The sequence below is a fragment of the Myxine glutinosa genome, chromosome 1, assembly GCF_964187855.1.
Source record: "Myxine glutinosa chromosome 1, kmMyxGlut1.1, whole genome shotgun sequence".
NCBI classification, from domain to species: Eukaryota; Metazoa; Chordata; class Myxini; order Myxiniformes; family Myxinidae; genus Myxine; species Myxine glutinosa.
The window spans coordinates 80,496,999-80,520,779 of NC_136261.1; the positions used below are offsets into that span (position 1 = coordinate 80,496,999).

The 23,781-nt window shown below is 49.3% G+C and overlaps 1 protein-coding gene across 1 annotated transcript in view; it reads right to left on the reverse strand.

Moving 5' to 3' along the window:
* LOC144890685 (uncharacterized) overlaps positions 1–21,065 on the reverse strand; it is a 134,244-nt gene extending 113,179 nt beyond the window's left edge. The window contains exon 1 of the mRNA XM_078772038.1: positions 20,775–21,065. Coding sequence (XP_078628164.1) covers positions 20,775–21,065 — 291 coding nt within the window. The remainder of the gene's footprint in view (positions 1–20,774) is intronic.
* Positions 21,066–23,781: the final 2,716 nt, after the last annotated feature.

The window sequence follows — 23,781 nt, forward strand, 5'->3', positions numbered from 1 at the left end:
TCGGCAAGCCGCTTGGCAAGCCGCTCGTTGAGCTGGGCAACGCACATGCGAGCGAGCTGAACATCTCGGCCTGGACAAGCCGTCTGCGCTTGACGTCGACCAGGAGCCCATTAGCGCACAGGAAGTCCGCGCCAAGCAGTGCCATGGGCACGTCGGCGGTGACGAACGTCCATCGGAAAACCTGCCCTCCAAACCGCAGAGAGAGGCAGCGTTTTCCGTACGTACGGATGGGCGTCCCGTTCGCGGCAAGCAGCGCGGGGCCCCCACCCGCGGCGTGCTTGTCTGACGTGCCGGCGGGAATGACACTCACCTGTGCTCCCGTGTCGCACAGGTAACGGCGCCCGGAGAAGGTGTCCGTTATGAACAGCAGGCTGCTCGAACGGCCGGCGCTCATCGCAACAATTGAGCGCCGGCCCGGGCGTTTCCCGACCCGTTGAAGGAGCACGGCGGATGACACCGCCGAGCTTCGTGGCCGAACTTGGCGTGGAACCAGCACCAGGTGGTGGAGCTGGAGGAGCGCGGCTGGCTCCGCCAGGCCGGTGGAGTCGACGGGTTTCCCCGCGGTGGCGGTTTTCGCCGCGGCGGTGGGCGGGGCGTGGCGGCGTTCACGAGGTGCGTATCAGCATGCTGCTGAACTTCAGCGTGCTGTAGAAGACGATGCTGTGGAACATCAGCGTCGAAGGCCGTGACGGCCACGCCAACGCTCGCCCGCGTGTCCGAAGCGGCGACGTACTTGTCCGCCTCGGCCGCCAATGCTCGGGGTTCCGTTAGCCCGGTCCCGGCCAACGCGAGGCGAACCTGCGCTGGAAGTTGGCGACGGAAAAGTGCCCGGAATAGCGAACCGGGGGCTTCGTCGCCCAACAGTGACAGCATATGGTCCATTCGGACCGACGGGCGCGTCTCACCGAGCTCGGGGAGATCCAGGAGGCGGTCGGCCCGTGCGTCGTCCGTGAGGCTGAACGTGGCTAGGAGTAGCCGCTTGAGTGCCTCGTACTTGTGGCCGTCCGGTGGGTGGCGAAGGACGGACACAACTCGAGCGGCCGTGCCGGGCCCGAGGGAGGCGACGACGTGGCAGTAGCGCGTGTCATCGCCGGTGAGGTGCCGAAGCTGAAATTGGGCTTCGGCCTGGACGAACCAGACTTCGGCCTGAGCCTCCCAAAATTCCGGAAGTTTGACGAAGGCGGCCATGGCGATGGCGTCGCGTGTGGAAGGATCGCTCCGGCAGATCCAACGTCGAGGGTCACCAGTAAAGCGCGGCATTATGCGCGCTGCTTGTGAGCAAGGAGGAAGCGGACAAGCGGTAACATATAAACGTCTTTATTGTAAGACTACACTGTAACACTGAACTCCTCCGGGCTGGTCGCCCGGTGTATATCATGAGGCCACGCCTACCCCTCGGGCGTGCCCACCGCCCACTTGGTGCGTGGAATGATGTCACCACGCCAGTGGGCTTTTGTGTCCGCCACAGTTCAATATTATTTCCATTTCCTAATGATGGAGCTCACTGTGCTCTTGGGAACTTTCAACACAATATAAATTGTTTTATACCCCTCCCAAGATCTATACCTCCTCACAATTCTATCTCGGATTTCTATGGACAGTTCCGTGGACTTCGTGGTAGAGTTTCTGCTCTGACATGCTCCGTCTACTGTGGGACCTTATATAGAAAGGTGTGTTTCTTTCTAAAATCATGTCCAAACTATTGAGTTGGCTATAGGTGGACTCCAATGAAGTTGTGGAGACATCTCAAGGATGATCAAATTAAATTGGATGCACCTGAGCTCAATTTGGAGTGTCATAGCAACGGGGTTGAATACTTATTGACTCAAGACATTTCAGATTTTCATTTTTAATTATTTTGTACAAAATTCTAAAATATATTAAAATATAACTCCACTTTGACATCATGGGGTATTGTGTGTAGACGAGTGACAAAATAATTCAAGGTAACCCATTTTAAATTCAGGCTGTAACACAATAAAATGTGAAAAAAGTCAAGGGGTGTGAATACTTTCTGAAGGCACTGTATGCCATATGGCTATATATACACATACACAGTGCATATTGTTGCAGTTTTGGGAACCGGCCCTGAAAACAATGGCACCCAACATCCAGGTCTCTCAGCATAGTTATTTCTATAATATAAGACCAGACCAGAATAGACCAGGGACCTTTGTGTAGTGGGTAACAATGTGTTATAATGCGTTGGTAAAGGTTAGAGAGGTTTTTCCCCCTTTTCTCCCAATTACCTTGGGGGTAATTGTTACGTATGCACATCGTGTTTTAGTTTAATATCCCTGCATGACGTGGGTGAGTTAGTCGCCGTACCATGACAAAAGGCGTTTGAATTGCACACCAAATCCCAACTGCCACTCGTCCTTCCATCTCTAAATCTTCCTTTTAGATATATGATAAGGACGCAACACTTAGCTTTTAGTGAACATATTGTTGTGGATCTGCCGCCGGCCTTCTCCCCTTACCAAGGGGGGATTTGACTGACCTGGCGCGACCCGGGACCTATTACGTCCCTTCCGGACAGCGCTAAATAGGGTTTCAGGACCAAATTCGCTGTTACCTAAGTACTAGCGCTGCCCTGTAAGCGAGGAAATAAGACCCGCACAAACCACATGTGTTGGTGATACGCCAAGCGGTTGCGTGCACGTGATCCGCGCCGTTATTACTTACTAGACCCGATTGGAGCGATCTACTTCGTACCACGCTTAGCCAATGGAGAAATCACAGGTACGATCGAATCAGGAAAGAAAGAACACCGGTTTATTTACACTATACAATGGCAGAAGAAGCAGAGACACAGAGCAGTCCTTAAAAACAGTCTTACTTAATACCCAGGACAAACGGGCCCATCTCACACACACACTCACACGGGGATTGCTGATGGGCAGGTTGATGTTCACCAGTGCGTCCAGGGATGGCTCCCGTGCAGCTCTCTCTCCGGTCCCCGGCACGTCCCTTGGAGATGGAAGTAGGTGAAAGTAGGAGCTCGCTGCGTGTCGCCTGAACGGAGCGGGTTATCACGGGGCGAATGGTAGAGAGCAGACTTTGGCGCGGCTGGCGGTTATTCACTTGCGGCTATGGCCGCGCTTACTCGCGTGGCTGAAAAGCGCTATATGCGTTACCGACGCGTCTGGCTGCGCCCGCGTACTTTGTACAGTTCAAAGTTCAACAATGGCGAGTGATGCAAGTTCTCCAGTCCTCCCCGCATTCCGCCTCCGTATCAGCTCTGCGAGTTGTCTTTATCAAGTCCCCTCTCTGCAAGTCCTCTCGCGCCACTGATGCAAGTAAGTCCTCTCGCGCCCTTTGCCACTGCCGTATGCACGTGAGTCCTTTCGAGGGCTTTTCGTATGGGCTTATATAGACCCACCCCGCGAACCTTCTGGAACTCACCAGACGCACTTCACCACGCCCTCTCATGCCATTCCGCTCGAGCTCTGGTTGGCTGGTGGCTCTTACCGTCATCGCCTCTGCCGCACCCGACCTCAACGTCGCCCCCACCTTTTTAGGCCTACCTCGTGTTACTCGACTAGTGGACAGCCAAATGGGGTGTGGGATGGATTGCGCCCATACAGGTAGAATGGAGGTTGGAGCAAAATGAATGGGGCCTACTCTCCTGTCTTTACACAATGCAGGTACTAAGAGGGGAAATGGCCTATTCTTACACATACTAAGACATAACTATACTACAAATGGGCCTATATGTTGCTCGTGGAACTAACTATGGGGGGCAACCCTTTAACCTTTAATGACTTCCATGTGCAAATCTCAAAAGCGCAGCTCGGCCCCCCTCCCTTGCCAGACTCGTCCCCGAGTCGAACCCACACAAGTGAGAACGACCGATTTTGAGAAAGGTTTGGGACTAGTTTTTAAATTACGTGTGACACTTAGATGTGGTTCCCCTCTAACATTTAATCTAACTCCCTGTATGTGACAGTTTTACAACACTAGATATGTCCCACCTACTGCATTGTGAAACTAACTCTAACCGACTCACACCCACAGCTAACCGAATTGCGGAATTGTTTTGAAACTAAACATAAAGCCGGTGGGTAGCATCTTATTTACAACACTAAACCTAATTATTTACATTTCTATAATCCAGGACCTGTTCTTTTTGCGGAAAGAAGTTTGGATGGGAGAAAACACAGCAATGCACCAATGCACCAATACACATTTCACAAAAGGTTCACATTTCAAATGTCATATTTGCTGCTTGGCTACATGTTCTTGCTTCCTGCTTCATCTTCGGTGTGCAATAATAAAAAAAAACGTCAAGGTCTTCTTTCCTGGCACATGAGAATACAATGTACAAACCGTGTCCATTTTTATTGCCAGCAGGGCCAATCTCATGTGGTCCGACTGCATGACATCGACGCCACTTAAAACCAGTGGTCCGCAGGTGCAAGGTAAGTTTGCAGCAAATGACTGCTCAGCAAAAAGGCAAGGTGACAGAATGTGTGGTCCATAATGTGTATTGTGGTGCAGCAAAATGCAGCAGGGGTGCCGCACAGGTGTAGCCAGGTGCAGCTGCACAGTTCAGTGTTCCTGCACACTCGCCCTCCAAAATGGGTCCATGGGTGGGGAGGAAAGACAAAGCAAAGGAAAGGGCGCAAGGGTACACCAAACACAAGGTAATGCAACTATGAGGGGCATGGGAGAGCGAGCAGAGCAAGCTCGTCCCGAACCGTTCATACCCCCCCCCCCCATGTCAGCTTACACGACCCTTGCCCTTCCCTGTATTTACAAATTACAAACCGGTCTCTACGTCTTGTCTCCCATATCCCCCTCTAAACCAAATTCGTTTCCCAATCCCTCCCAAGAAGGAAGAGATGGAATAAACACATTGTCTAATCACATCGAGATGCGTCTTACCCACTCAAATCGTTCACTCGCTGCTGGTGCGGAGCTTTGTCACCCTGGTGAATGAATGTGGATGGTGCGAAGGGACTTCTCAATTCCTAACTACACTAGTTACATTAACTCAGTTAAACTAACCCGGGGTCATGCCCTGCCAATTGGCATCTTTCAACTATGCTGTTCTAAAAACCAATTCCCATTGACCCACCCTGTGGTGCCCTCCAAATTTGGGTCTCACTCCCCAATTTTTCAATCTGTGCCTTTGCACAATTTCGGGGCTGGGTCGTGTGGCTCCACTAGCAGGTCCAACTACCTGCGCACCTCTGCAACTGAAGTCACCACCTGAGCTTACCTTGCTCCTTGCGACTACCTAAATTGGGGAAGGCCCCTCCTGGCTCTCTCACCCCTCTGATGCCCTCTCTGGCATTGGGCTACCCGGGTCCTTCTCCTGGATCCTCGGGCCCCACTGAACAACTACTCTGACTGGCTCGCAGAGCCTACCTGCGGCCTCACCTGGCCGACAAACTACCAGTGGCGGAGTGCTCCAATAACCATACGCACCAACAAAGCCCACACGCCCAGCCATTCCACAGACTCATGCACCCATCCAAGCACTTCTTTGCCACTACCTGCACCACAGGTGTCAATATCCAATAATTTACCTAAGCCCTCTACCTAACTTTAAACTACCCTCCCCGGGTATTCGTGAAGGGGTCCATCTCTCCCCATTCACTCCTTCGCACCATGCATTCCACACCATTTACTCCCACCAAGCATTCCACACCAAATATTCTCACACACACCAAGTTCTCTTGCACACCTCTTGTGCTCTCATACCTGTTCCCCACTTGCACACCATGCAAGTCAATTCACTCAACACAATTCCACTTGTCCTCAATACACCACTCATACACCACCTCTGGTTATCCCCAACCAATGCCTCATTTGCTCAAGCTCATCCACACAGTGATTCCCATTCAATTCCTCATTTGCACCTCAAAGTCAAGCTCAATACACACAGTGCTTCTCATTCAATTCCTCATTTGCTCAAGCTCATCCACAAACACAATTTCTCCACACTACTACACACACACAGCATCATCTAACGAACTACTTCCCTCTAATACTCGTGCTTTCCCGTCTTCCCCTACACTAAGCACACCCTCGTCATTATCAACCAACTAATCTCTCTACGTCCCCTCTACCTGTACCAATGTCTCTACTTAAATCTTGTCATCTACTGTCATTTCTAAATCCCTAACAATATCCTAGCCCACCCTCGGCTAGTTTTCACTGCCACCCCATAATCTACTGCTCATGTGCCCCAATATCGTGTAACGAATGGCGAAACCACCACTCTCCTACGCCGGGTACCATTCGCCAACACCATTGCTATTCCAGTCCTCTGAACTATGAGCCTCTCAGTGCGGAAATACATCGTCGTCACAGCTCGGCTTCGAAAAGCCGAGCAATGCATGCAGGTGGTTGGTCTACTGTAGGTTGGGTTCGTCCGGCATTTTCGATTCAGGGGAGGAGGTTTTGTTGGACCAAGGTTCCAGGCACCATCCCTGCGTCCAGCCTTTCGGTCCCCGGCACGATAGCCCAGCCGCCCAGGGTCGGAGCACCGCACCCACCAGTGGGCGAAGCTCCGACCTCTCCTACCCCTCCTCGAACCGTGCCGATTGCCTTTCCTGCCAAGGCGCGGCACCGACCATACAGGGCGGGGCCCGGCACGAATTGTGCATGCCGCCGCGGCAACGATCCCCGCAGCACACAAAGCACACCACGCACCGAGGGCTCGCGTCAGCTATACGTCGCCCTAAACGCTCCCCCGGTCTGCGTCGATGCTCGGGCCGTGTTCTTAACACACGCGACCTACACCTCTCTCACACACCGAGGCACCCCCACACACTCCATTACTGCACTCTCCTGTGCACACTCTTCTCTTGCACACTCAGGTGCACACCACTCACGTGCACTCATGCCGTTCGCACACTCCATTATCACACACCATCGCGCACATCCTGGTGCTCTCATACCACTCGCACACTCCGTTACACACTTGGCCATCACACACCCTCACGTACACTCTTTTGTTACACCCTCAGCAACAACCACGGGTGTGCACTCTCCCGCTACACACCCAATCAGTGCACACTTACCCACGGGTGTGCACTCTGGTTGCACACCCAATCACGCACTCTGGTGTGCACTCCTTCACACTCTCCACAACACGCTCTGGTGTGCATCCGCTCTCACTCTCCTCGTCCATCGCACACTCTGTTTCACACTCGTCTTCGACACACTCTTCCCACATACACTCCATCGTACATTCTTCCTCGCACTCTGTAACACACTCTCCTGTTACACACTCGCGCTCCGGTGCCGTTCGCACACTCACGCCATTCACTTGCGTACATCGCACCATGGACCTTCCACGAGCGCCTGGGTTTCGTCGGGATCCCAAGCGCGCCAAAAATCTTTTCCCGCCAAACACTTTCGCGCCATACACACTCCTACTCACCTTCGGGACCCTCTTCCGCGGCAGCATCTGCAAACTTTCATTTTCGTTAGGAAGCACGACATCACAATGCGAACACAAACTTTGGGTGCATTCCATTTCCTTCTCCCGTGATTCATTTTCTAACTCTGCCGTCTCTTCGGCCCCAATTTCAACTATACACATTTCCTTTTCTTTTTCCTCCACGACCGCCAGTGCACATAAAATTTTATTTTCCAATTCGGCGGCTGTTGGCTTTTCCATACCCCGAGTCGCGATTTCTACCCCCTCGGTCAATGTAGCCGCGCTCTCCTCTACCCGGCTCTCCACGCGTTCCTCACATCGCGTTACCCCGTCGCGTCCCTTTGCAACCTCTTCGCTCAACTTGCGTCTTATGTCCTTCCCTGCCTCTTTTATTTCCTTTTTCGACGCCACCATCGTCTTTTCCAACTCCCGGGTGGATTTATCCCCCAATTCTTTCATTTGGCCACCTATTTTGTTTTCCAAGTCCTTTTTTACCTCCTTCAATTCCCGGGTGGTTTTGTCCCCCAATTCTTTCATTTGATTACTTTGAGCATCCATCTTTTTCTCTTGGATGTCCATCTTCCCATTAATTTTATTCATGTCATTCTTTTGGGCGTCAATTATTTCCCTTTTTGATTTGTCCCCCATCTCTCTCATCTCTGCCATGAATTGTGCCATAAAGACTTGCATGTCCATAACCCCCACTTCCGCAGCAGGCGCGGCCCTCGTCACCACGTGCGAGGCGCCGCCATCTTCTACCCCTGCTGCCGGTCCCTCATCAATGTCCTCCTCCATTTCTCCCAATTCTTCCCGGGGGTCATGGGTTATTGATTCTACCTCATCTACCTCCTCATTTACCCCCACCGGCATTCGACCGCCTTGACTAGCCATGGCATGAATTAAATTTGGATTTTAATAATTAAATTTCGGCCGCTCTTAATTTTCGAGTGCGTTAAGTGCACTTCGGGTCCTAATCCAAACTCCTGACACCAATTGTTTTGGCCAATATGCAAAATTGGTGTCCAAAATTTGGTCTAAAAAATTTCGTCAGTTACGCTTTATTTTGGTTCATTATCATTTTCATGTTAAGTTTACTTGACATTAAGAGATTAGACACACGGTGACATCCCCAACACGACAAACCCTCAACCCGATAACCACCACTTCGTTCCAATCAGCCCGCATACCCACAACCTCATCTAACCACCCCGCAGACAATGCGACTGACCAAAAAGCGCGAAAGGGGAAATGCATGGGAATAGCCGGCATTGGCAGACCGACTTGTCCCTTCCGTACCAGATTAAACACCCAAACAACGAGCCGCAAATTGGCCACTGTCGTCTCAGTGACACCTCATTGCTCCGATCGGTGCTTGCTCACCTAGACAAGTACCAGCTTTCCGGGTTTGCCTCCGCACCTGTAACCTGACACACGTGAGCATGGCTCATGTTAATCACGGAGCTCTGTTGCGTACCCCATGGGGAGAAAATCGTCATGAAGGTCTCGCGTGGGCGTGGCTAAAGCAGTGATGTGTCAATCAATGGATGAAGATACACCAGTCAATGGATTTTGATCCTATATTTGGCCCCGCCACAGCTTAAGGATTATAAAAGAGCTGTATGACAGATACTCTGCGCATTGGTTTTTGGCCTGGTGGTGAACCGATACTGGTGCTTGTCCCGTCCACTGCTGGCTTGTGATGCTTCATGGTAGAAGCGACGTGGGAGAGCGGTCATTGCGAAAGAGGGTTCGAGCTGCGGTTGAGCCTAGGGGCGAGCAGAGCAGGTGCCGTGGAAAGCGTATCGATAGGGCCAGACCAAGCCATGCTTTCACATATCTTTGGTTCTCAAACAGAAGGTTATTTCTCTCACAAGTTCTTTTCTCAGCTATTTTTATTCTATCATTCTCCTTTGAATGTAGAATCACCATCAATAAAGAGGGCATTAACGATTGGCGGCGTTGCTGTGGCCCGACTCCTTCGGAGAGACAACCACTGATAACGCACCTTCACAGTTTCTCTCACACCAGCTGCATTTCACTCACCCTACCGCATGCCCCACAGCCACCCATCCTAGACACTGCCAATATTTTCCCTCTTGACCCTCGCTTTTAGCATTTGGGTCATGGAAGCACGACTGCATCCTCCCGGTGAGCAAGAGGCCGTGATCCTTGCACTTTATCTTCTGTTCTTACCTCCCTCCGCGGATGGTGTGATTGGGTGCCCAGGTCTTGTGTATAGTCGTAAGTAAGGCATAGGATTAAGTCTGCATCTCGTCCATTTTACTTTACTGTATATATTGCGGCCCTCTTTATTGCTTGCAATTGCTTTATACATTTTGATTTTCATTCCCCCTTTTTATTCATTTGATTGATTTGCTGTACATTAAAATCCTTGAGTTCCCCTACCTGCATGCTCCAGCATTACACATTTATAATTCGCTCTTTTTGTAAATAATAAATTCCTCTTGTTGAACTTCCTTTCCAATCTGTCCGTATTCGTCTTTTCCTTCATTGGTTCAGCATTGTTTGCACATTAGGTGAGACTGGGAGGTTATAATTCCCCACTTGATTGGCTCATATTCAAGTCCAGCATGCACCAGCAGTAAGCTCAGCCACCCTAATTAAGATTGAATTAAGATATGAATACCTAATAGTTAGGGCGTTGGGCTTGGGATCCTAAGGTCCTGAGTTAGAATCCCTTTCAGCTGTCCAATTAATACCAAGTTGGGTTGACTCAGCCTGTTCATCCTTCCGAGGTAGGCCAAATGAGTACCAGGGTACTGGGTCCTCTCTCAAGGAGGTTGGTGGCAGGATTTGCACTCTGGCCGCTGTAAAAAAAAACATCTCATTCCGTGGCACACACGGTGTTGTGTGTGTCGGGATGGTGCTGAGGACTCGCAGGGACGAGCTCATCCAGCATATGCTCCCATATATAGATAAATATTAATATAAATGATTGGTGCATAACTGAGGGCACGTCCCCTGATTGGAAAGCCATGTGGCTCAGGTAAACGGTGGTCAGATGGAGAACCCTGAGACAACGTGATAGACCAATTGGAGTTCGCGTTCCCAACCCGCCGTGCCAAGTTATTCAAGCCCGGTAAGTCTGAGGGGAACCGAGGATCTCCCTTGTAGTAGACCCAAAACCCGTGGCTGTAACAATATACATATATGTATATAAATGTATGTATATATATATATATATATATATATATATATATATATATATATATATATATATATATATATGTATATATATATATATATATATATATATATATATATATATATATATATATATATATATATATATATATATATATATGAAACACAGGTATATATACATACTATATGCTATTTTTATTGCCTTTTTATCGCCTATTGTATAACCTTTTATATTCGTATAAAAGGGCATTATTATTCGACGGTACAGCCTCGTGAGTGGGCCAAAGTCTGAAACCTCGGCCTCGTGTCAGGTGTGCTTCTATTTTTATTTTTTATTCGACATCATATGGATGTTCATGAACACTCATTCTACTCTGCACACGTTGCACATCATTGGCAGTGAATTTCACCTCCCTGTGCCTTGTATTTATTGTTATTTAAAAAACGCTTCTGTACACCGCCAATGAGGCTCGGTTTGCACCATCTACGATTCCAATTTGAAAAGACGTAATTACTCCTGTATGGAAAATGTTTTTCAAGTTTTTTTAATCCTCAAAATTAGAAAGTAGTGAACACTGTCGTGTTAAAAGTTTGGCTTTTAAAACCCTTCTCAAATCGTCCTTATGAAGGGGGAGACAATTGTGCAAATGTACAAACACACACCGAGTTTTTATTTGGGTAGATGTGGTGGAAATAGTGCCACCTTTGGTGGTAGCTGGTATTACAAATAATATTGCTTTTTCTTCATAATATAATGGAATTCTCAAAATTATAATATGCAGTTCATACATTTATATCAATAAAACTCCCTTTAAAAAATGACAACAATTAAAAAGTGCATTTTTAAGAATGCGCTGCTGCAAATTGCCCACCGAAGGTTTCCCGTTAGTACATATAATTGGTCCTTTTGCTGCTGGCAGATTCGAACTCAAAAGTATCCGAGTTTAAATCGACTCTAATTGCGCGGCAGATGTGGAGGAAATATTTCCGAATTCTTAAATGGCGCAATTTGAACGGCTCATCAGCGATAGCCTTTCATCGTGTTCTGGCCAAAATGAAAGGCTGCGAACGGAGTTGGACGGCAATGATGTATGAGGGCCGACCGGTGGACATTCGACTCTGGGCCCCTCTTCCTGTTTGCCCATGTGCTTTCTGCCTGGCTGATCGCTAGCTGGGTGGTAAGATCCGAGATCCATACTTATACTTCCGCCCATACACCTTCTCGATGCACCTGGTTGCCTTGCTACCATCAAGTATGGTCCACGATTACCATCCCTTTGATCCAGTCTCTCTCCCCCACCCAGTTTGTCCTTCATTGTCCTTTTCTATTTGTGGAGGGAGAAGTTGGGAAATCATCATAGACTGCCAGTTATTTATCAACTTTTTCTTTGGAATCCTCATGGATGGACGGGTTATTCTGGGAGTTGTTGTTTTATGAGATTTCTATGGTCTGTTATCGTTTTTCCGGTTATCGTTTTGCTATTTTCATCCTAGACTACACCATGCAGTGAAGGATTTGCTCGGCCTCATTTTCAGTGGCATTTTCTTATCCCATTCTGCACTTTCGAGGGAACAAGTTCCACATTTTTCATTCGTCAATATCGTCATTCTGTTCCAATTCACATCATCGAATTTGATTACCCAACTATTTGCGATACTCTAACCAAACCTTTTCATTATACCCTTTCCTTCCTTTACCTGCCCTCATCCCTTCTTTCCTCCCACGCTAGCCCGCCCTATTTTTCCTCTTTTCTCCCCATCCACCTCTGCGACCTCCCACCCATGGTTCCTATACCCACACCACGCCCTCCCCGCCACAGTGCCTCCCGCGTTCCGTAATGCGTACCATGTGCGACGCACACGGGTTCGGTTACGGAATGACCGCCGTGGAGAGGGCCCACACACAGGCGAGATCGCAGGGTAGGGACGCGCGGACACGGACAAGGGAATCGACAAAGGAAGGCTGCGCGTTGGACGTTGGACGCGTCTCTTCTGTATGTGCGTGGACCTACAGACTTATAAGTATGCGTCATCCATGCACCTCACACACCTGACGTTATACATAATATATAATGCAACAACAAAACATGAAGGGACAATTTAAGACTTGTGTTCTATTGGAATGTCACGTGTGGAAGTGTTTCATTTTTTTTTTTGCCAGAAGTATTCCATGCTCGGGACCGTTTGGCCAAACGGATATACCTACTGTATACCCACGCGTATAGAGAAATATCATGGAACACGGTAGACAGCCCCCAGCAAGAGGGCACCGCCCCCACTGGATCCCTGCTGGGGGTCGAAGCTCAAGTGCAATTATATGGCGTTTTGTGAGAAAAAACTGCGGCCTGGTCTAAACGATGGCTGTTTTTTTAAACATTATAACACGAAACACGCACTTGCATGTACGTTGCACCACATGGATGTGCAAGGATATCTTACCATCCATATTTGTTAATCCATTCCAAACATGTGTTCATCCCAAAATATATATATACATATATATTTTTATGATTGTCCTCATGCTTTCTATCTCACACACTACATGTTAATGTAAAATAATGTCTCCTCCACAAACAATTATGCAAAATAGATACTGAGTTTAACGAAATTGAAAATATTCTATGCACATAACTATAAATATATAGACATGAATAGTACTTATTTGACAATCCCAATTATACCCATATTCTTGTGGGTTTGTGTGGGTAAATGTTTTTACCCAAGTCTTTCACAAAACGGCTAACCAGGTCTGACGTTTGGCTGAAGTTGATTTTGGCAGCAATTTGTGACTTATTTGTGCTGCCAGCAAGAACTTGACTACTCTTCTTAAAAGACACTTTGTGATCCTCTCCATCCACCAGCTCATGCCAACAGACAGGACATCTGACCTAAGGTCTATCTGAGGGACAGTGTACTTTGTGATTCAACACCCTACCTGCAAAGTGCCAATCTGACAAGTCAGCAATCCAACTGGTCAGCAATGACGGTGTAGCAATTTGTCTGGTCAGCAATGAAACCCGGGATGGACAACTCAAAGGAAGTGAATTACATTACCTTTGCACACTCCTCTTGTACGTATGTTGAAAAGCACACCCTATTGTACATAATACTGTATGTATATATATATATATATATATATATATATATATATATATAAATAAAAAAATAAAAAAATATATATATAAAAAAATAAAAATATATATATATAATAATAATATATAATAGGAAGAAAAAAACTTTTATTGCAAAAACAATAATAACAGGAAAATAAAAACAAACAAACAAACAAAAAAAAAAAACCCAAAAAATATATATATATCTATATGTATAATATATGTATGTATGTATATGTATATACAGTATATATATATATTGTTGTGGATATGAGAATTGTGTTTTTTTATTGTGTAGTACATTGTAAAATATCACCCTCCTTCCTCCAGTTGTGTATAAAGGTCAAAGTGCGTCCCGTAATTAGGTCATAAACAATCACGTTAGCCAATCATAGATTTCCTCCTTGTTGGTAGTTTATTTCCTTATTCTGTGTATTAGGTTAAGGCTTTGTCTTCATTTAATTAATACTCCATTGCACCGAATTCAAATAGAGTAGAATCCCTTTCATTTCCATTCCCTTTCATTCCCATTCCCAAAGCCTCGATTGCCAACTGCATTCACCGCCATTGCCATGTGCTCCGGCTCGGAGAAGAAAGGTGTGTCTCCACCTCGTAACAGAGAAGGGAGGAGTGAGTCGGCCCCGAACAACCAACCCAGCACGAGGGATTTGGCTTGGGAGGGCGGAGGAAGAGCGATCGGGGAGGTTCGAAGAGGTTCAAGGGTGGGGCTATATATAACCCACGGGAGACGCCCCCACTAGAGATGAGTTCTAAGTTCTAAGAGTTGCGCCAGGGACGGCAGATGAGTTCTGAGTCCAAGAGTTCTAAGAGTTGCGCCAGAGACGGCAGATGAGTGGAGACGAGCCCTCGGAGAGAGAAGGGAGACGTGTCCTGAGGTGAGCGAGAGAAGCAGCTTTGGCTCCACCAGCAGTTTGGCTCCACCAGCAGTTTTGGCTCCACCAGCAGTTTTGGCACCACCAGCAGCTTTGGCTCCACAAGCAGCGTTGACTCCACCAGGCAGCTTCGACCCGTTACCCCGCGGGAGCCAGATTGCGGTGGCATCGGTGGCCGTCGAGGTCCAGCCCGACGTCCCGTGCGGGATCAAGCCCGAACCATCTGCCCCAGCTGAACCTTCCCATTCCTCCTTCCAGTCATTCCTGCCTCCATTCCCCATTCGTGTGAGTCTGTCTTTTGTTTGTTCTGTCCTGGGGTATTAATTAAGACTGCATAGGTAAGCTAAGTTTCACTGTGTCCTTCTGGTCCATCCCTCTTTCTGCTTTATTTTATTATCCTTCCTTCTCCTTGGTTTCTTTTGGTTGTAGATAGTAATAATAAATCATATTCGTATTTCCTACCTCTTGTTTTCTTTCCTCTGCATCCGTCGTTGTTGTCTTTTCCCTCATTGGACACCTGTGGCACGATTTTGGCCAACGTTTCAGGATCGGGTTAGTCTTGGTAACAGTTCGTGCTGCGGTTGCTAAACACCGCTCGGCAATCAAGTAACATCTTATCCGCGGTCGCGAACGAAGCGGCTCACCGGCCTTTCCGGAGGCCGCGGTGCAGCTTCAGGGACCACGTCGGTCAGTGAAAAGCGAGGGGACTAATCCCCCCTCAAAGGGGAACCATAGGCCGACGTTGGGTTCTGTAACAATATATATATATATATATATATATATATATATATATATATATATATATATATATATATATATATATATATATATACAGTCACGTGAAAAAGTAAGTCCACCCCATGTAAAGTTTTGACTTTTTCAACATATTTCAACATACAGCTACAGACTTGGCATTTAATATGGAATATATATTTTTTCTTCACTTGGGTTTACTTTCTGAACTCAGTATATTGTTACAGACACGACTTTGATGTTAAGGTGGGCCGAGCGGAATGGCCGTCGTGTCCGCACAAATTACCCGATTGTACTCGAACGTCGACGAAGCCGCGCTACGCTGGCTCAATAGGAAAGAGAAGACACCCGGCTGGGTTATAATGACACAATACGACACCAGGGGTTCAGTTCTCAAGACCTCCGGAGGAGGTTATATTCGTGCGGAAGGTCAGATTACAGGGACGAGAGGTACATCATAGGAAGACAGGCACTTAGACACAACCTTATATTATTCCCGACAGACCACAGAGAAACAGGACAAAAACTGACTCACACGGGGATTGATGACAAGGAAAGCGGGTATTCGATGGCCAGCACAAGGTGCACCTTGTGCTCAGGGACAGGATGGCGCGGCCCAAAAGATGCAGGAGGTCTCTCAGCGCTCGAGGTGGCGTCTTGTCGTCTCAAGCTGGGGGCGCATCTGACGTCACGTCCGGCAAGCGGCTGCGTATATCCGGCGGGGAGTGACACGCCCTCGGCTCGTTAGCTCCGCCCAGATGGAATCGGTCCGCCCTTCTTATTGGGTGCGGGGGGGGTTTACCAGGCTCCGCCCTTGACGAGGAGCTGACAGCCAGCCCCTTCGTGGTAACCCCGTGGGGCGCATGGATAATGGCGGCTAACCGAGCCGGAGGGAGGACGCACACTCCCCGCGCGCGCCGTTGTTGTAGTTGTTGTTGTAGCTGTAGTTGTTGTTGTTGTTGTTGTAGCTGTAGTTGTTGTTGTTGTTGCTGTAGTTGTTGTTGTTGTTGTTGTAGCTGTAGTTGTTGTTGTTGTTGTTGTAGCTGTAGTTGTTGTTGTTGTTGTTGTTTGGGGAAGAAGATGGGAGGAGGTATGGGAAGGTCCTAAACTCACTACTGGTGCCATATAATCACATTCTGGTGCAACGAAGAGTCATAATTAATGGAAACGAGGCCTTAACTGACATAGATTAAGAATAACTAGGAAGATGTCCGAAAGTTGTCTACGTGTGGTGCGGTGGACCTGGGCACGACATTTAATGGGGGAATAAGGGGAAGGTCGGCTCTACTGATTGTTATTTACATGCAATGGGACTAGGGAATGGGGGACTGGGGAAAGTTGGGGAGTATTGGAGAAAATAGGGGAATATTTACAAGCGGATATGGAGGCCAAATTCCATATTCGCAACATTGCACCCTTCTCTACCCTCGGGGCGTCCCGACCCGATAAATTTTTACCTACTTTAGTGTGGCACGCAATGTAGTTCCCTCTACTATTAACTCTACCCTGAGTGCGACAGTTTTACAGATATTCACAAATGAGTAAATATGTCCCCCTGCGACGTTGCACCCTTCTCCTCATAGAAACACACCCACAGGATAACCGAATCCGGAAAGAATTCTCAAACTAAACATACAGCCGGTAGGGAGCATTATTTACAAGACTACGCTGCTATTTACACTACGATCCAGGACCTGTTTTTGGAGGAACACATGCAGATGTTATGCATAGAGAGAGAGCGCGCTTGCCAACATCGATACACCAACCCACGAGTGCTCTGTGGCCGACGGCCTTTAATAACGTGCAGAGCACCCTTTCCGAGCATCAACAGCACCACCCCACCACCAATCGGTGCAGTCACCATTGTTCAATGATTAAAAATAAATGCGACAACCCCTAACCCTGCAGGTGTCTCTTGCTCTTCTTGTGGTGCACTTGGTGTCAACTAAAAGTGGTTCACCTGTATGGCATAGGTGCCACGTTGACCCATAGGTCCATCCCCGGGTGGTGCTTGGCCGCAAACGAACTGCGGTCCATTGTGGGTGGCCACAAACATTGCGGTCCATATGGTGTATCGATCCCGGCAGCAAACAGCGAAAGTGCAGGCCCACAACTGCGCAGCCAGCACCTCTCTCTCCTCTCTCTCTACCCCAAAGCCAGATCCTCGGAGGTGGGAGACAAAAGAAGAAACAAGTGAGTAAGGTGGTAAGGGCGCAAAAGTGCACGCAATGTAAGGTGATGCACACTGGGGGCACATGGGAACCAGGTGAGACAGGTACGTTCCTATCGTACGCCCCCCCCCCCCACCAGGTAACCTACATGGCCCCTCCCTTACCCCTTACTGTATCCACACAACACAACACTACCCATAAACATCTACTTTACAAATCAACAAACATCCCTACTGTCTTCCCCGTTCCTCCCATAAACCAAATTCGTCTTCTCTCCCTCCTAACCAATCAAATTTGCCATTTTCAACTCTCATCAAAATTTGCCATCTCCAACTCAACATCATAATTTGCCATTACCAATTCATCATCAGTCCCTCCTAGGGAGGGAGAGATGGAATCACCCCAATGTCTCCTCCACGTCGTGATGCGTCTCACAAATCCACAGCAATCTCATTTCCTGCACACAGAACAAAGAAAACACAGGTGTGGAGTCATCATCATCACCACAGGTAAGTGGCTGCGTATGGTGCGACAGGTTCTTCAATCCTAACTATTTCCTAAATGACTTTAACAACTTTACACTACCCGGGGTCTTTCTCCGGCCAAACCATTGGCCCTCTTACACTATGGGTTCTAAAAACCAATTCCCATTGGCCAAACTGTGGTGCTCTTCAATTTGGGGTCTCACTCCCCCGATTCATCTCCCGGTGCCCTCGCACAATTTCTGGGCTGTGGCGTGTACCTCTCCCAGTGGGTCTACCCACCTGCACACCTCCACCACTGCGGTTGCCTCCGAGCTTACCTGCTCCTTACCCTAACCTAACTACCTGGGGAAGGCCCTCTGGCACTCTCCCCACTCGGTGCCCTCTCTGGCACTGGGCTACCCGGGTCCATCCTCCGGATCCTCGGGCCCCATCCACAACTCTACCGGCTCCCAGAGCCCACCTGCGGCCTCACCTGGCCGACATCCTCACAGTGGTGGAGTGCCCAACCAACTACACACACTAACAGGCTACACGCCCAGCCATTTCCACAACACTAATGCACCCATCCACAACACCATTCTGCAACCGCACCACAAATGCCAATATCCAACCACAATTTACCTGCACCCTCTACCTAACACTTACACTACCCGCCCCGGGTACTCGTGAAAGGGGTCCACTCTTCCCCCATCCACACCTTCGCACCACGCACACCACTCCATACCACTTACTCCAACTCTCTCCACACACCTGTACTTGCACACCTGTGCTCTCACACCTGGTGCCACCTGCACCCTTCTCTCCCCAAGCGCATTCGCGCTGATCCACACACTCACTACTCATACACTGCTCCACACACCTGTCCAGTTGCACACCTGTGCAATCACACCTGTTCAATTCTCACACACACACGGCATCATCTCAGCTAACTACTCCCTTCTGAAACTTGCGCTTCCCAGTCGTCCCTTTAAACTATTGCGCTCCCTCGTCATTATCATCCATACTAATCTACCTGCGTCCCCACTACAGGTATCAGTCACTAACTAATCTTAACGTCACCTAATGTCAATCTTCGCTAGATCCCTACACACCATATCCTAACCCACCCGGGCTAGTTTTCCACTGCCATACACCCCCTAAGCTAGTGCTCCTTTGCCCCCATGGGAAGGATGGTGGATTTGCCATCCCACCACATCGGGGGTCTCTCACTATCAATTTTGTTCGTCCAGATTTCCAACCAATTCAAAAATTTTCCATTTACTGCCAATTCTATTCACTTTTCTAAATTTTGTATCAAATCACTACTATCACTATCACCATCACCCGTCTACTTATTAGGTCCTCTCGGTGCGCCAATCCCTGTCCAAAGCCCGGCTTCGTAAAGCCAAGCAATGGATGCTGGTTGTTTTGTGCCGGCGGCTGGATGCGTCCGGCACTCGGTGCAGGGACGGGGGCTTACCCGGGCCGAGATCCCACGCATCACCTCGGCGTGGAGCCATCCAATGTCCCGATCTCGACCTGCCGGCACGTCTCACCAAAAAGTGGTCGCCATGACGACCCTTTCTATCGGGCTGCCAGCTCCGCCTATTGGAGCACGGACGCGGCCGTTCAAAGCGAGGCCCAGCGTGGGTCGCGCACGGCGGTCCTTTCGAACCCGCCGTGGCTCGGATCCCCGCTGGTTCTCGCGGCACGCGAAGCCCGGCACGCACCGAGGGCCCGCTTCGGCTAAAAGTCGACCTAACCTTTAACCTGTGTAACGTCGATGCTTCACCTGGATTCTTGCACCCCGAAGCCCGTTCCTTGCTCACACATCCAGCCGTGCCCATGCTCCTCGTACCTTTCCTTACACACCCAGGTACCCTCATTCCACTCACAGCCTTGGTCACACACCTGACCACCGAACACTTTGGCACACATTCGTCGCTCGCACACCTCACCAATACACCTCTTCGCGCCCCCTCCTCGGTCACCTCCTCTGTGACAATCACAGGTGTGCTCTCATTCGCACACCCAACCACGTGCCTCACCACCAACTCCAGCGTGCATTCCCACTCACGCTCTACCATTCCAGGTGTACATCCTTCCATCCCAGGTGTACATCCTCGCTCACCTGTCACAACCAGCTCACTCTCCTTGTCACTCTCACTACTCTCACCTCCACTCGTGACAACGCACTCACCCTTACTCTTGACAGCACACTCTTTCCCCATGCACCTGTCCGTCACACACCTTTCTCGCGCACACTCTCCCGTTACACCCTCTGTAACACTCACCACAGGTGGACACTCTTCCTTACTTCTGACAGCGCACTCTTTCCTTATGCACCTGTCCGTCACACACCTTTCTCGCGCACACTCTCCCGTTACACCCTCTGTAACACTCACCACAGGTGGACACTCTTCCTTACTTCTGACAGCGCACTCTTTCCTCATGCACCTGTCCGTCACACACCTTTCTCGCGCACACTCTTGCGCACACTCTCCCGTCACACCCTCTGTAACACTCACCACCCCGCGCTTCCACGTGCTCCCTCGCACACGCGCTACGACCGACTCACTCTCGCCAGCACACTCACTCCTTGGTACACACTTTTTCCTCACACACCCCAGAGTCGGACTTTCTTGCACACCTCCATTTTCGCACACCAGACCTGTCGCACACTTCACCCACGGCCTCTCACGAACACCCGGGTCCATCTCGACCCCCAAGCTCCTTAAATCCCCTGGCGCATCATACGCACGACCATATTGGTCACCACTTACACCGGGTCCTCTTCCTCTTCGCTTCTCCTCCATCACCTGCGAATCCCTCATCCGGTTAATGAGCACATCATCACGATCCAAACACAGACTTTGGACCAATTCTTTTATCTCCTTCTTATCCCCTCTCCGTCGCTTCTTAATTTCGCTCATCCCTTCTTCCACTTCTTCTAATTTGTGCTTCACCTCTTTTATTCCCCGGTACGTCTCCTCAAGCTCATCCTCTAAGGCTACCTTGACCGTTTCCATGTGCGTCCTCACCTGCCGGTCCTTCGTCTCCATTACCTCTACCACCTCGTCCAACCTCGTTGTCAGTCCCTCACGTACCATCTGACATTCCCTCTTTGTCGCTATCAAGTCATCTTTTAGTTCTTTCTGTGTCGCCTTTAAACCTCCTAATACCGCAGTGTTCCTTTGAACCTGCTCCACTAACTCCGTCTGTCCCACCGTCAGCTGCTCCATCTCCTGCGTCAGGTCCTCTATGCCCCCTTGTAACTTTACAGTCCCCTTTCTCACCTCCTTCTCCATGTGCTCCTTACAGTGCCTCACCTCCTCGCGCACTCCTCCGACCTCCTCACTCACACCTCTTCTAATCTCCTCTCCCTCTACCCCATTTTTCACTCCCTCTATCTGATTCTCCTGGGCAGCCATTCTATTTTCTACCCCCATTAACCCATTTTTCACCTCCTTTATCCCGTTGTCTAACCCCTCTCCGGTACCCCTCGCTTCGTCCCTCATTACCCCCAGTTGGCCCTCCAATCGCTCACTCCGAGCCCTCATTCGGTTCGTTATTTCTTCAATTTGGTTTCCCAATCGCTCACCCTGAGCATCCATCCGGTTCCCCAACCGCTCACCCAATCGCTCATTATTAGCCCTCGTTTCCTCCCTCATTTTCTCGCTATTCTGGGCCATAAGGGCCTTCATTTGTATGAAAAAAAGGCCCCAATCCATCGGGGGCGCTGCCACGGTCGCTGGCGCGGTGATCAGCGAGGCGCCATTTTGCGCGCCCGCTTCTTCGTGCGTGACGGCGCTATTTTGCGAACCTGCCGCCCTCACTGCTTCGCTCTCCTCCTGTCCCTCATTTTGGTCCTGGATCGACCCTACCTCACTCTCCCCTACCGGACCCCAGCCGTCTTGATCCGCCATAGCGCGACTTGCAAAATTCGAGTTTCGTAAAACAAAACAAATTTCGGCCGCTCCAAATTTTGACCAAATTTTTTTTTTTTCCTCTATTCGTTTTTTTTTTTCTTCAAAATTTGGTCGGGCCTCGAATCTCACTCCCGACACCAATTGTTACAGACACGACTTTGATGTTAAGGTGGGCCGAGCGGAATGGCCGTCGTGTCCGCACAAATTACCCGATTGTACTCGAACGTCGACGAAGCCGCGCTACGCTGGCTCAATAGGAAAGAGAAGACACCCGGCTGGGTTATAATGACACAATACGACACCAGGGGTTCAGTTCTCAAGACCTCCGGAGGAGGTTATATTCGTGCGGAAGGTCAGATTACAGGGACGAGAGGTACATCATAGGAAGACAGGCACTTAGACACAACCTTATATTATTCCCGACAGACCACAGAGAAACAGGACAAAAACTGACTCACACGGGGATTGATGACAAGGAAAGCGGGTATTCGATGGCCAGCACAAGGTGCACCTTGTGCTCAGGGACAGGATGGCGCGGCCCAAAAGATGCAGGAGGTCTCTCAGCGCTCGAGGTGGCGTCTTGTCGTCTCAAGCTGGGGGCGCATCTGACGTCACGTCCGGCAAGCGGCTGCGTATATCCGGCGGGGAGTGACACGCCCTCGGCTCGTTAGCTCCGCCCAGATGGAATCGGTCCGCCCTTCTTATTGGGTGCGGGGGGGGTTTACCAGGCTCCGCCCTTGACGAGGAGCTGACAGCCAGCCCCTTCGTGGTAACCCCGTGGGGCGCATGGATAATGGCGGCTAACCGAGCCGGAGGGAGGACGCACACTCCCCGCGCGCGCCGTTGTTGTAGTTGTTGTTGTAGCTGTAGTTGTTGTTGTTGTTGTTGTAGCTGTAGTTGTTGTTGTTGTTGCTGTAGTTGTTGTTGTTGTTGTTGTAGCTGTAGTTGTTGTTGTTGTTGTTGTAGCTGTAGTTGTTGTTGTTGTTGTTGTTTGGGGAAGAAGATGGGAGGAGGTATGGGAAGGTCCTAAACTCACTACTGGTGCCATATAATCACATTCTGGTGCAACGAAGAGTCATAATTAATGGAAACGAGGCCTTAACTGACATAGATTAAGAATAACTAGGAAGATGTCCGAAAGTTGTCTACGTGTGGTGCGGTGGACCTGGGCACGACATTTAATGGGGGAATAAGGGGAAGGTCGGCTCTACTGATTGTTATTTACATGCAATGGGACTAGGGAATGGGGGACTGGGGAAAGTTGGGGAGTATTGGAGAAAATAGGGGAATATTTACAAGCGGATATGGAGGCCAAATTCCATATTCGCAACAATATCAATCTGGTGAGTTGCTTTTACCCTTCGGTGATGTCTTTGTTGAAAGAACCATGTCACTGATTGTCTTTCACAGCAAGAAGTCAATAACAGGATTATATCACAGGTGGCGTGACAAAATGTAAGGACAGGTACATTTGACGATTGGCATCACAATCGGTATATAAGGGTTGTTGCATTCTGTATTAGTGGAAAACAACTGCTGCACGTCTCCAAAAGTTATTGCCGCTTCCTCTGGAGATGGTCCGTCAACTTGACAATGCTGTTTGTCATGGAGTGGTGGCTTTACGAAATTCTGGCATGAAACAGCGTGCTATTGCTCAGCAGTATGGCATCACTCATGGTCAGGTGTCAAAGACCTTGAAACGAAATGCTCAGAGGGGTGTCCCTACTCCAATACCGACGCCAGGACGTCCACGCCGAACCACAAGGAGAGATGATCGCCAGCTGCACCGGTTAGTCTGCAATGGCCCGAACCAAGTCAGCTAATCGGCTTAGGGCGGAGTGGCAGCAACTGACAAATGTGCCTGTATCCAGAAGGCTAGTCAACCAACGACTGGTTC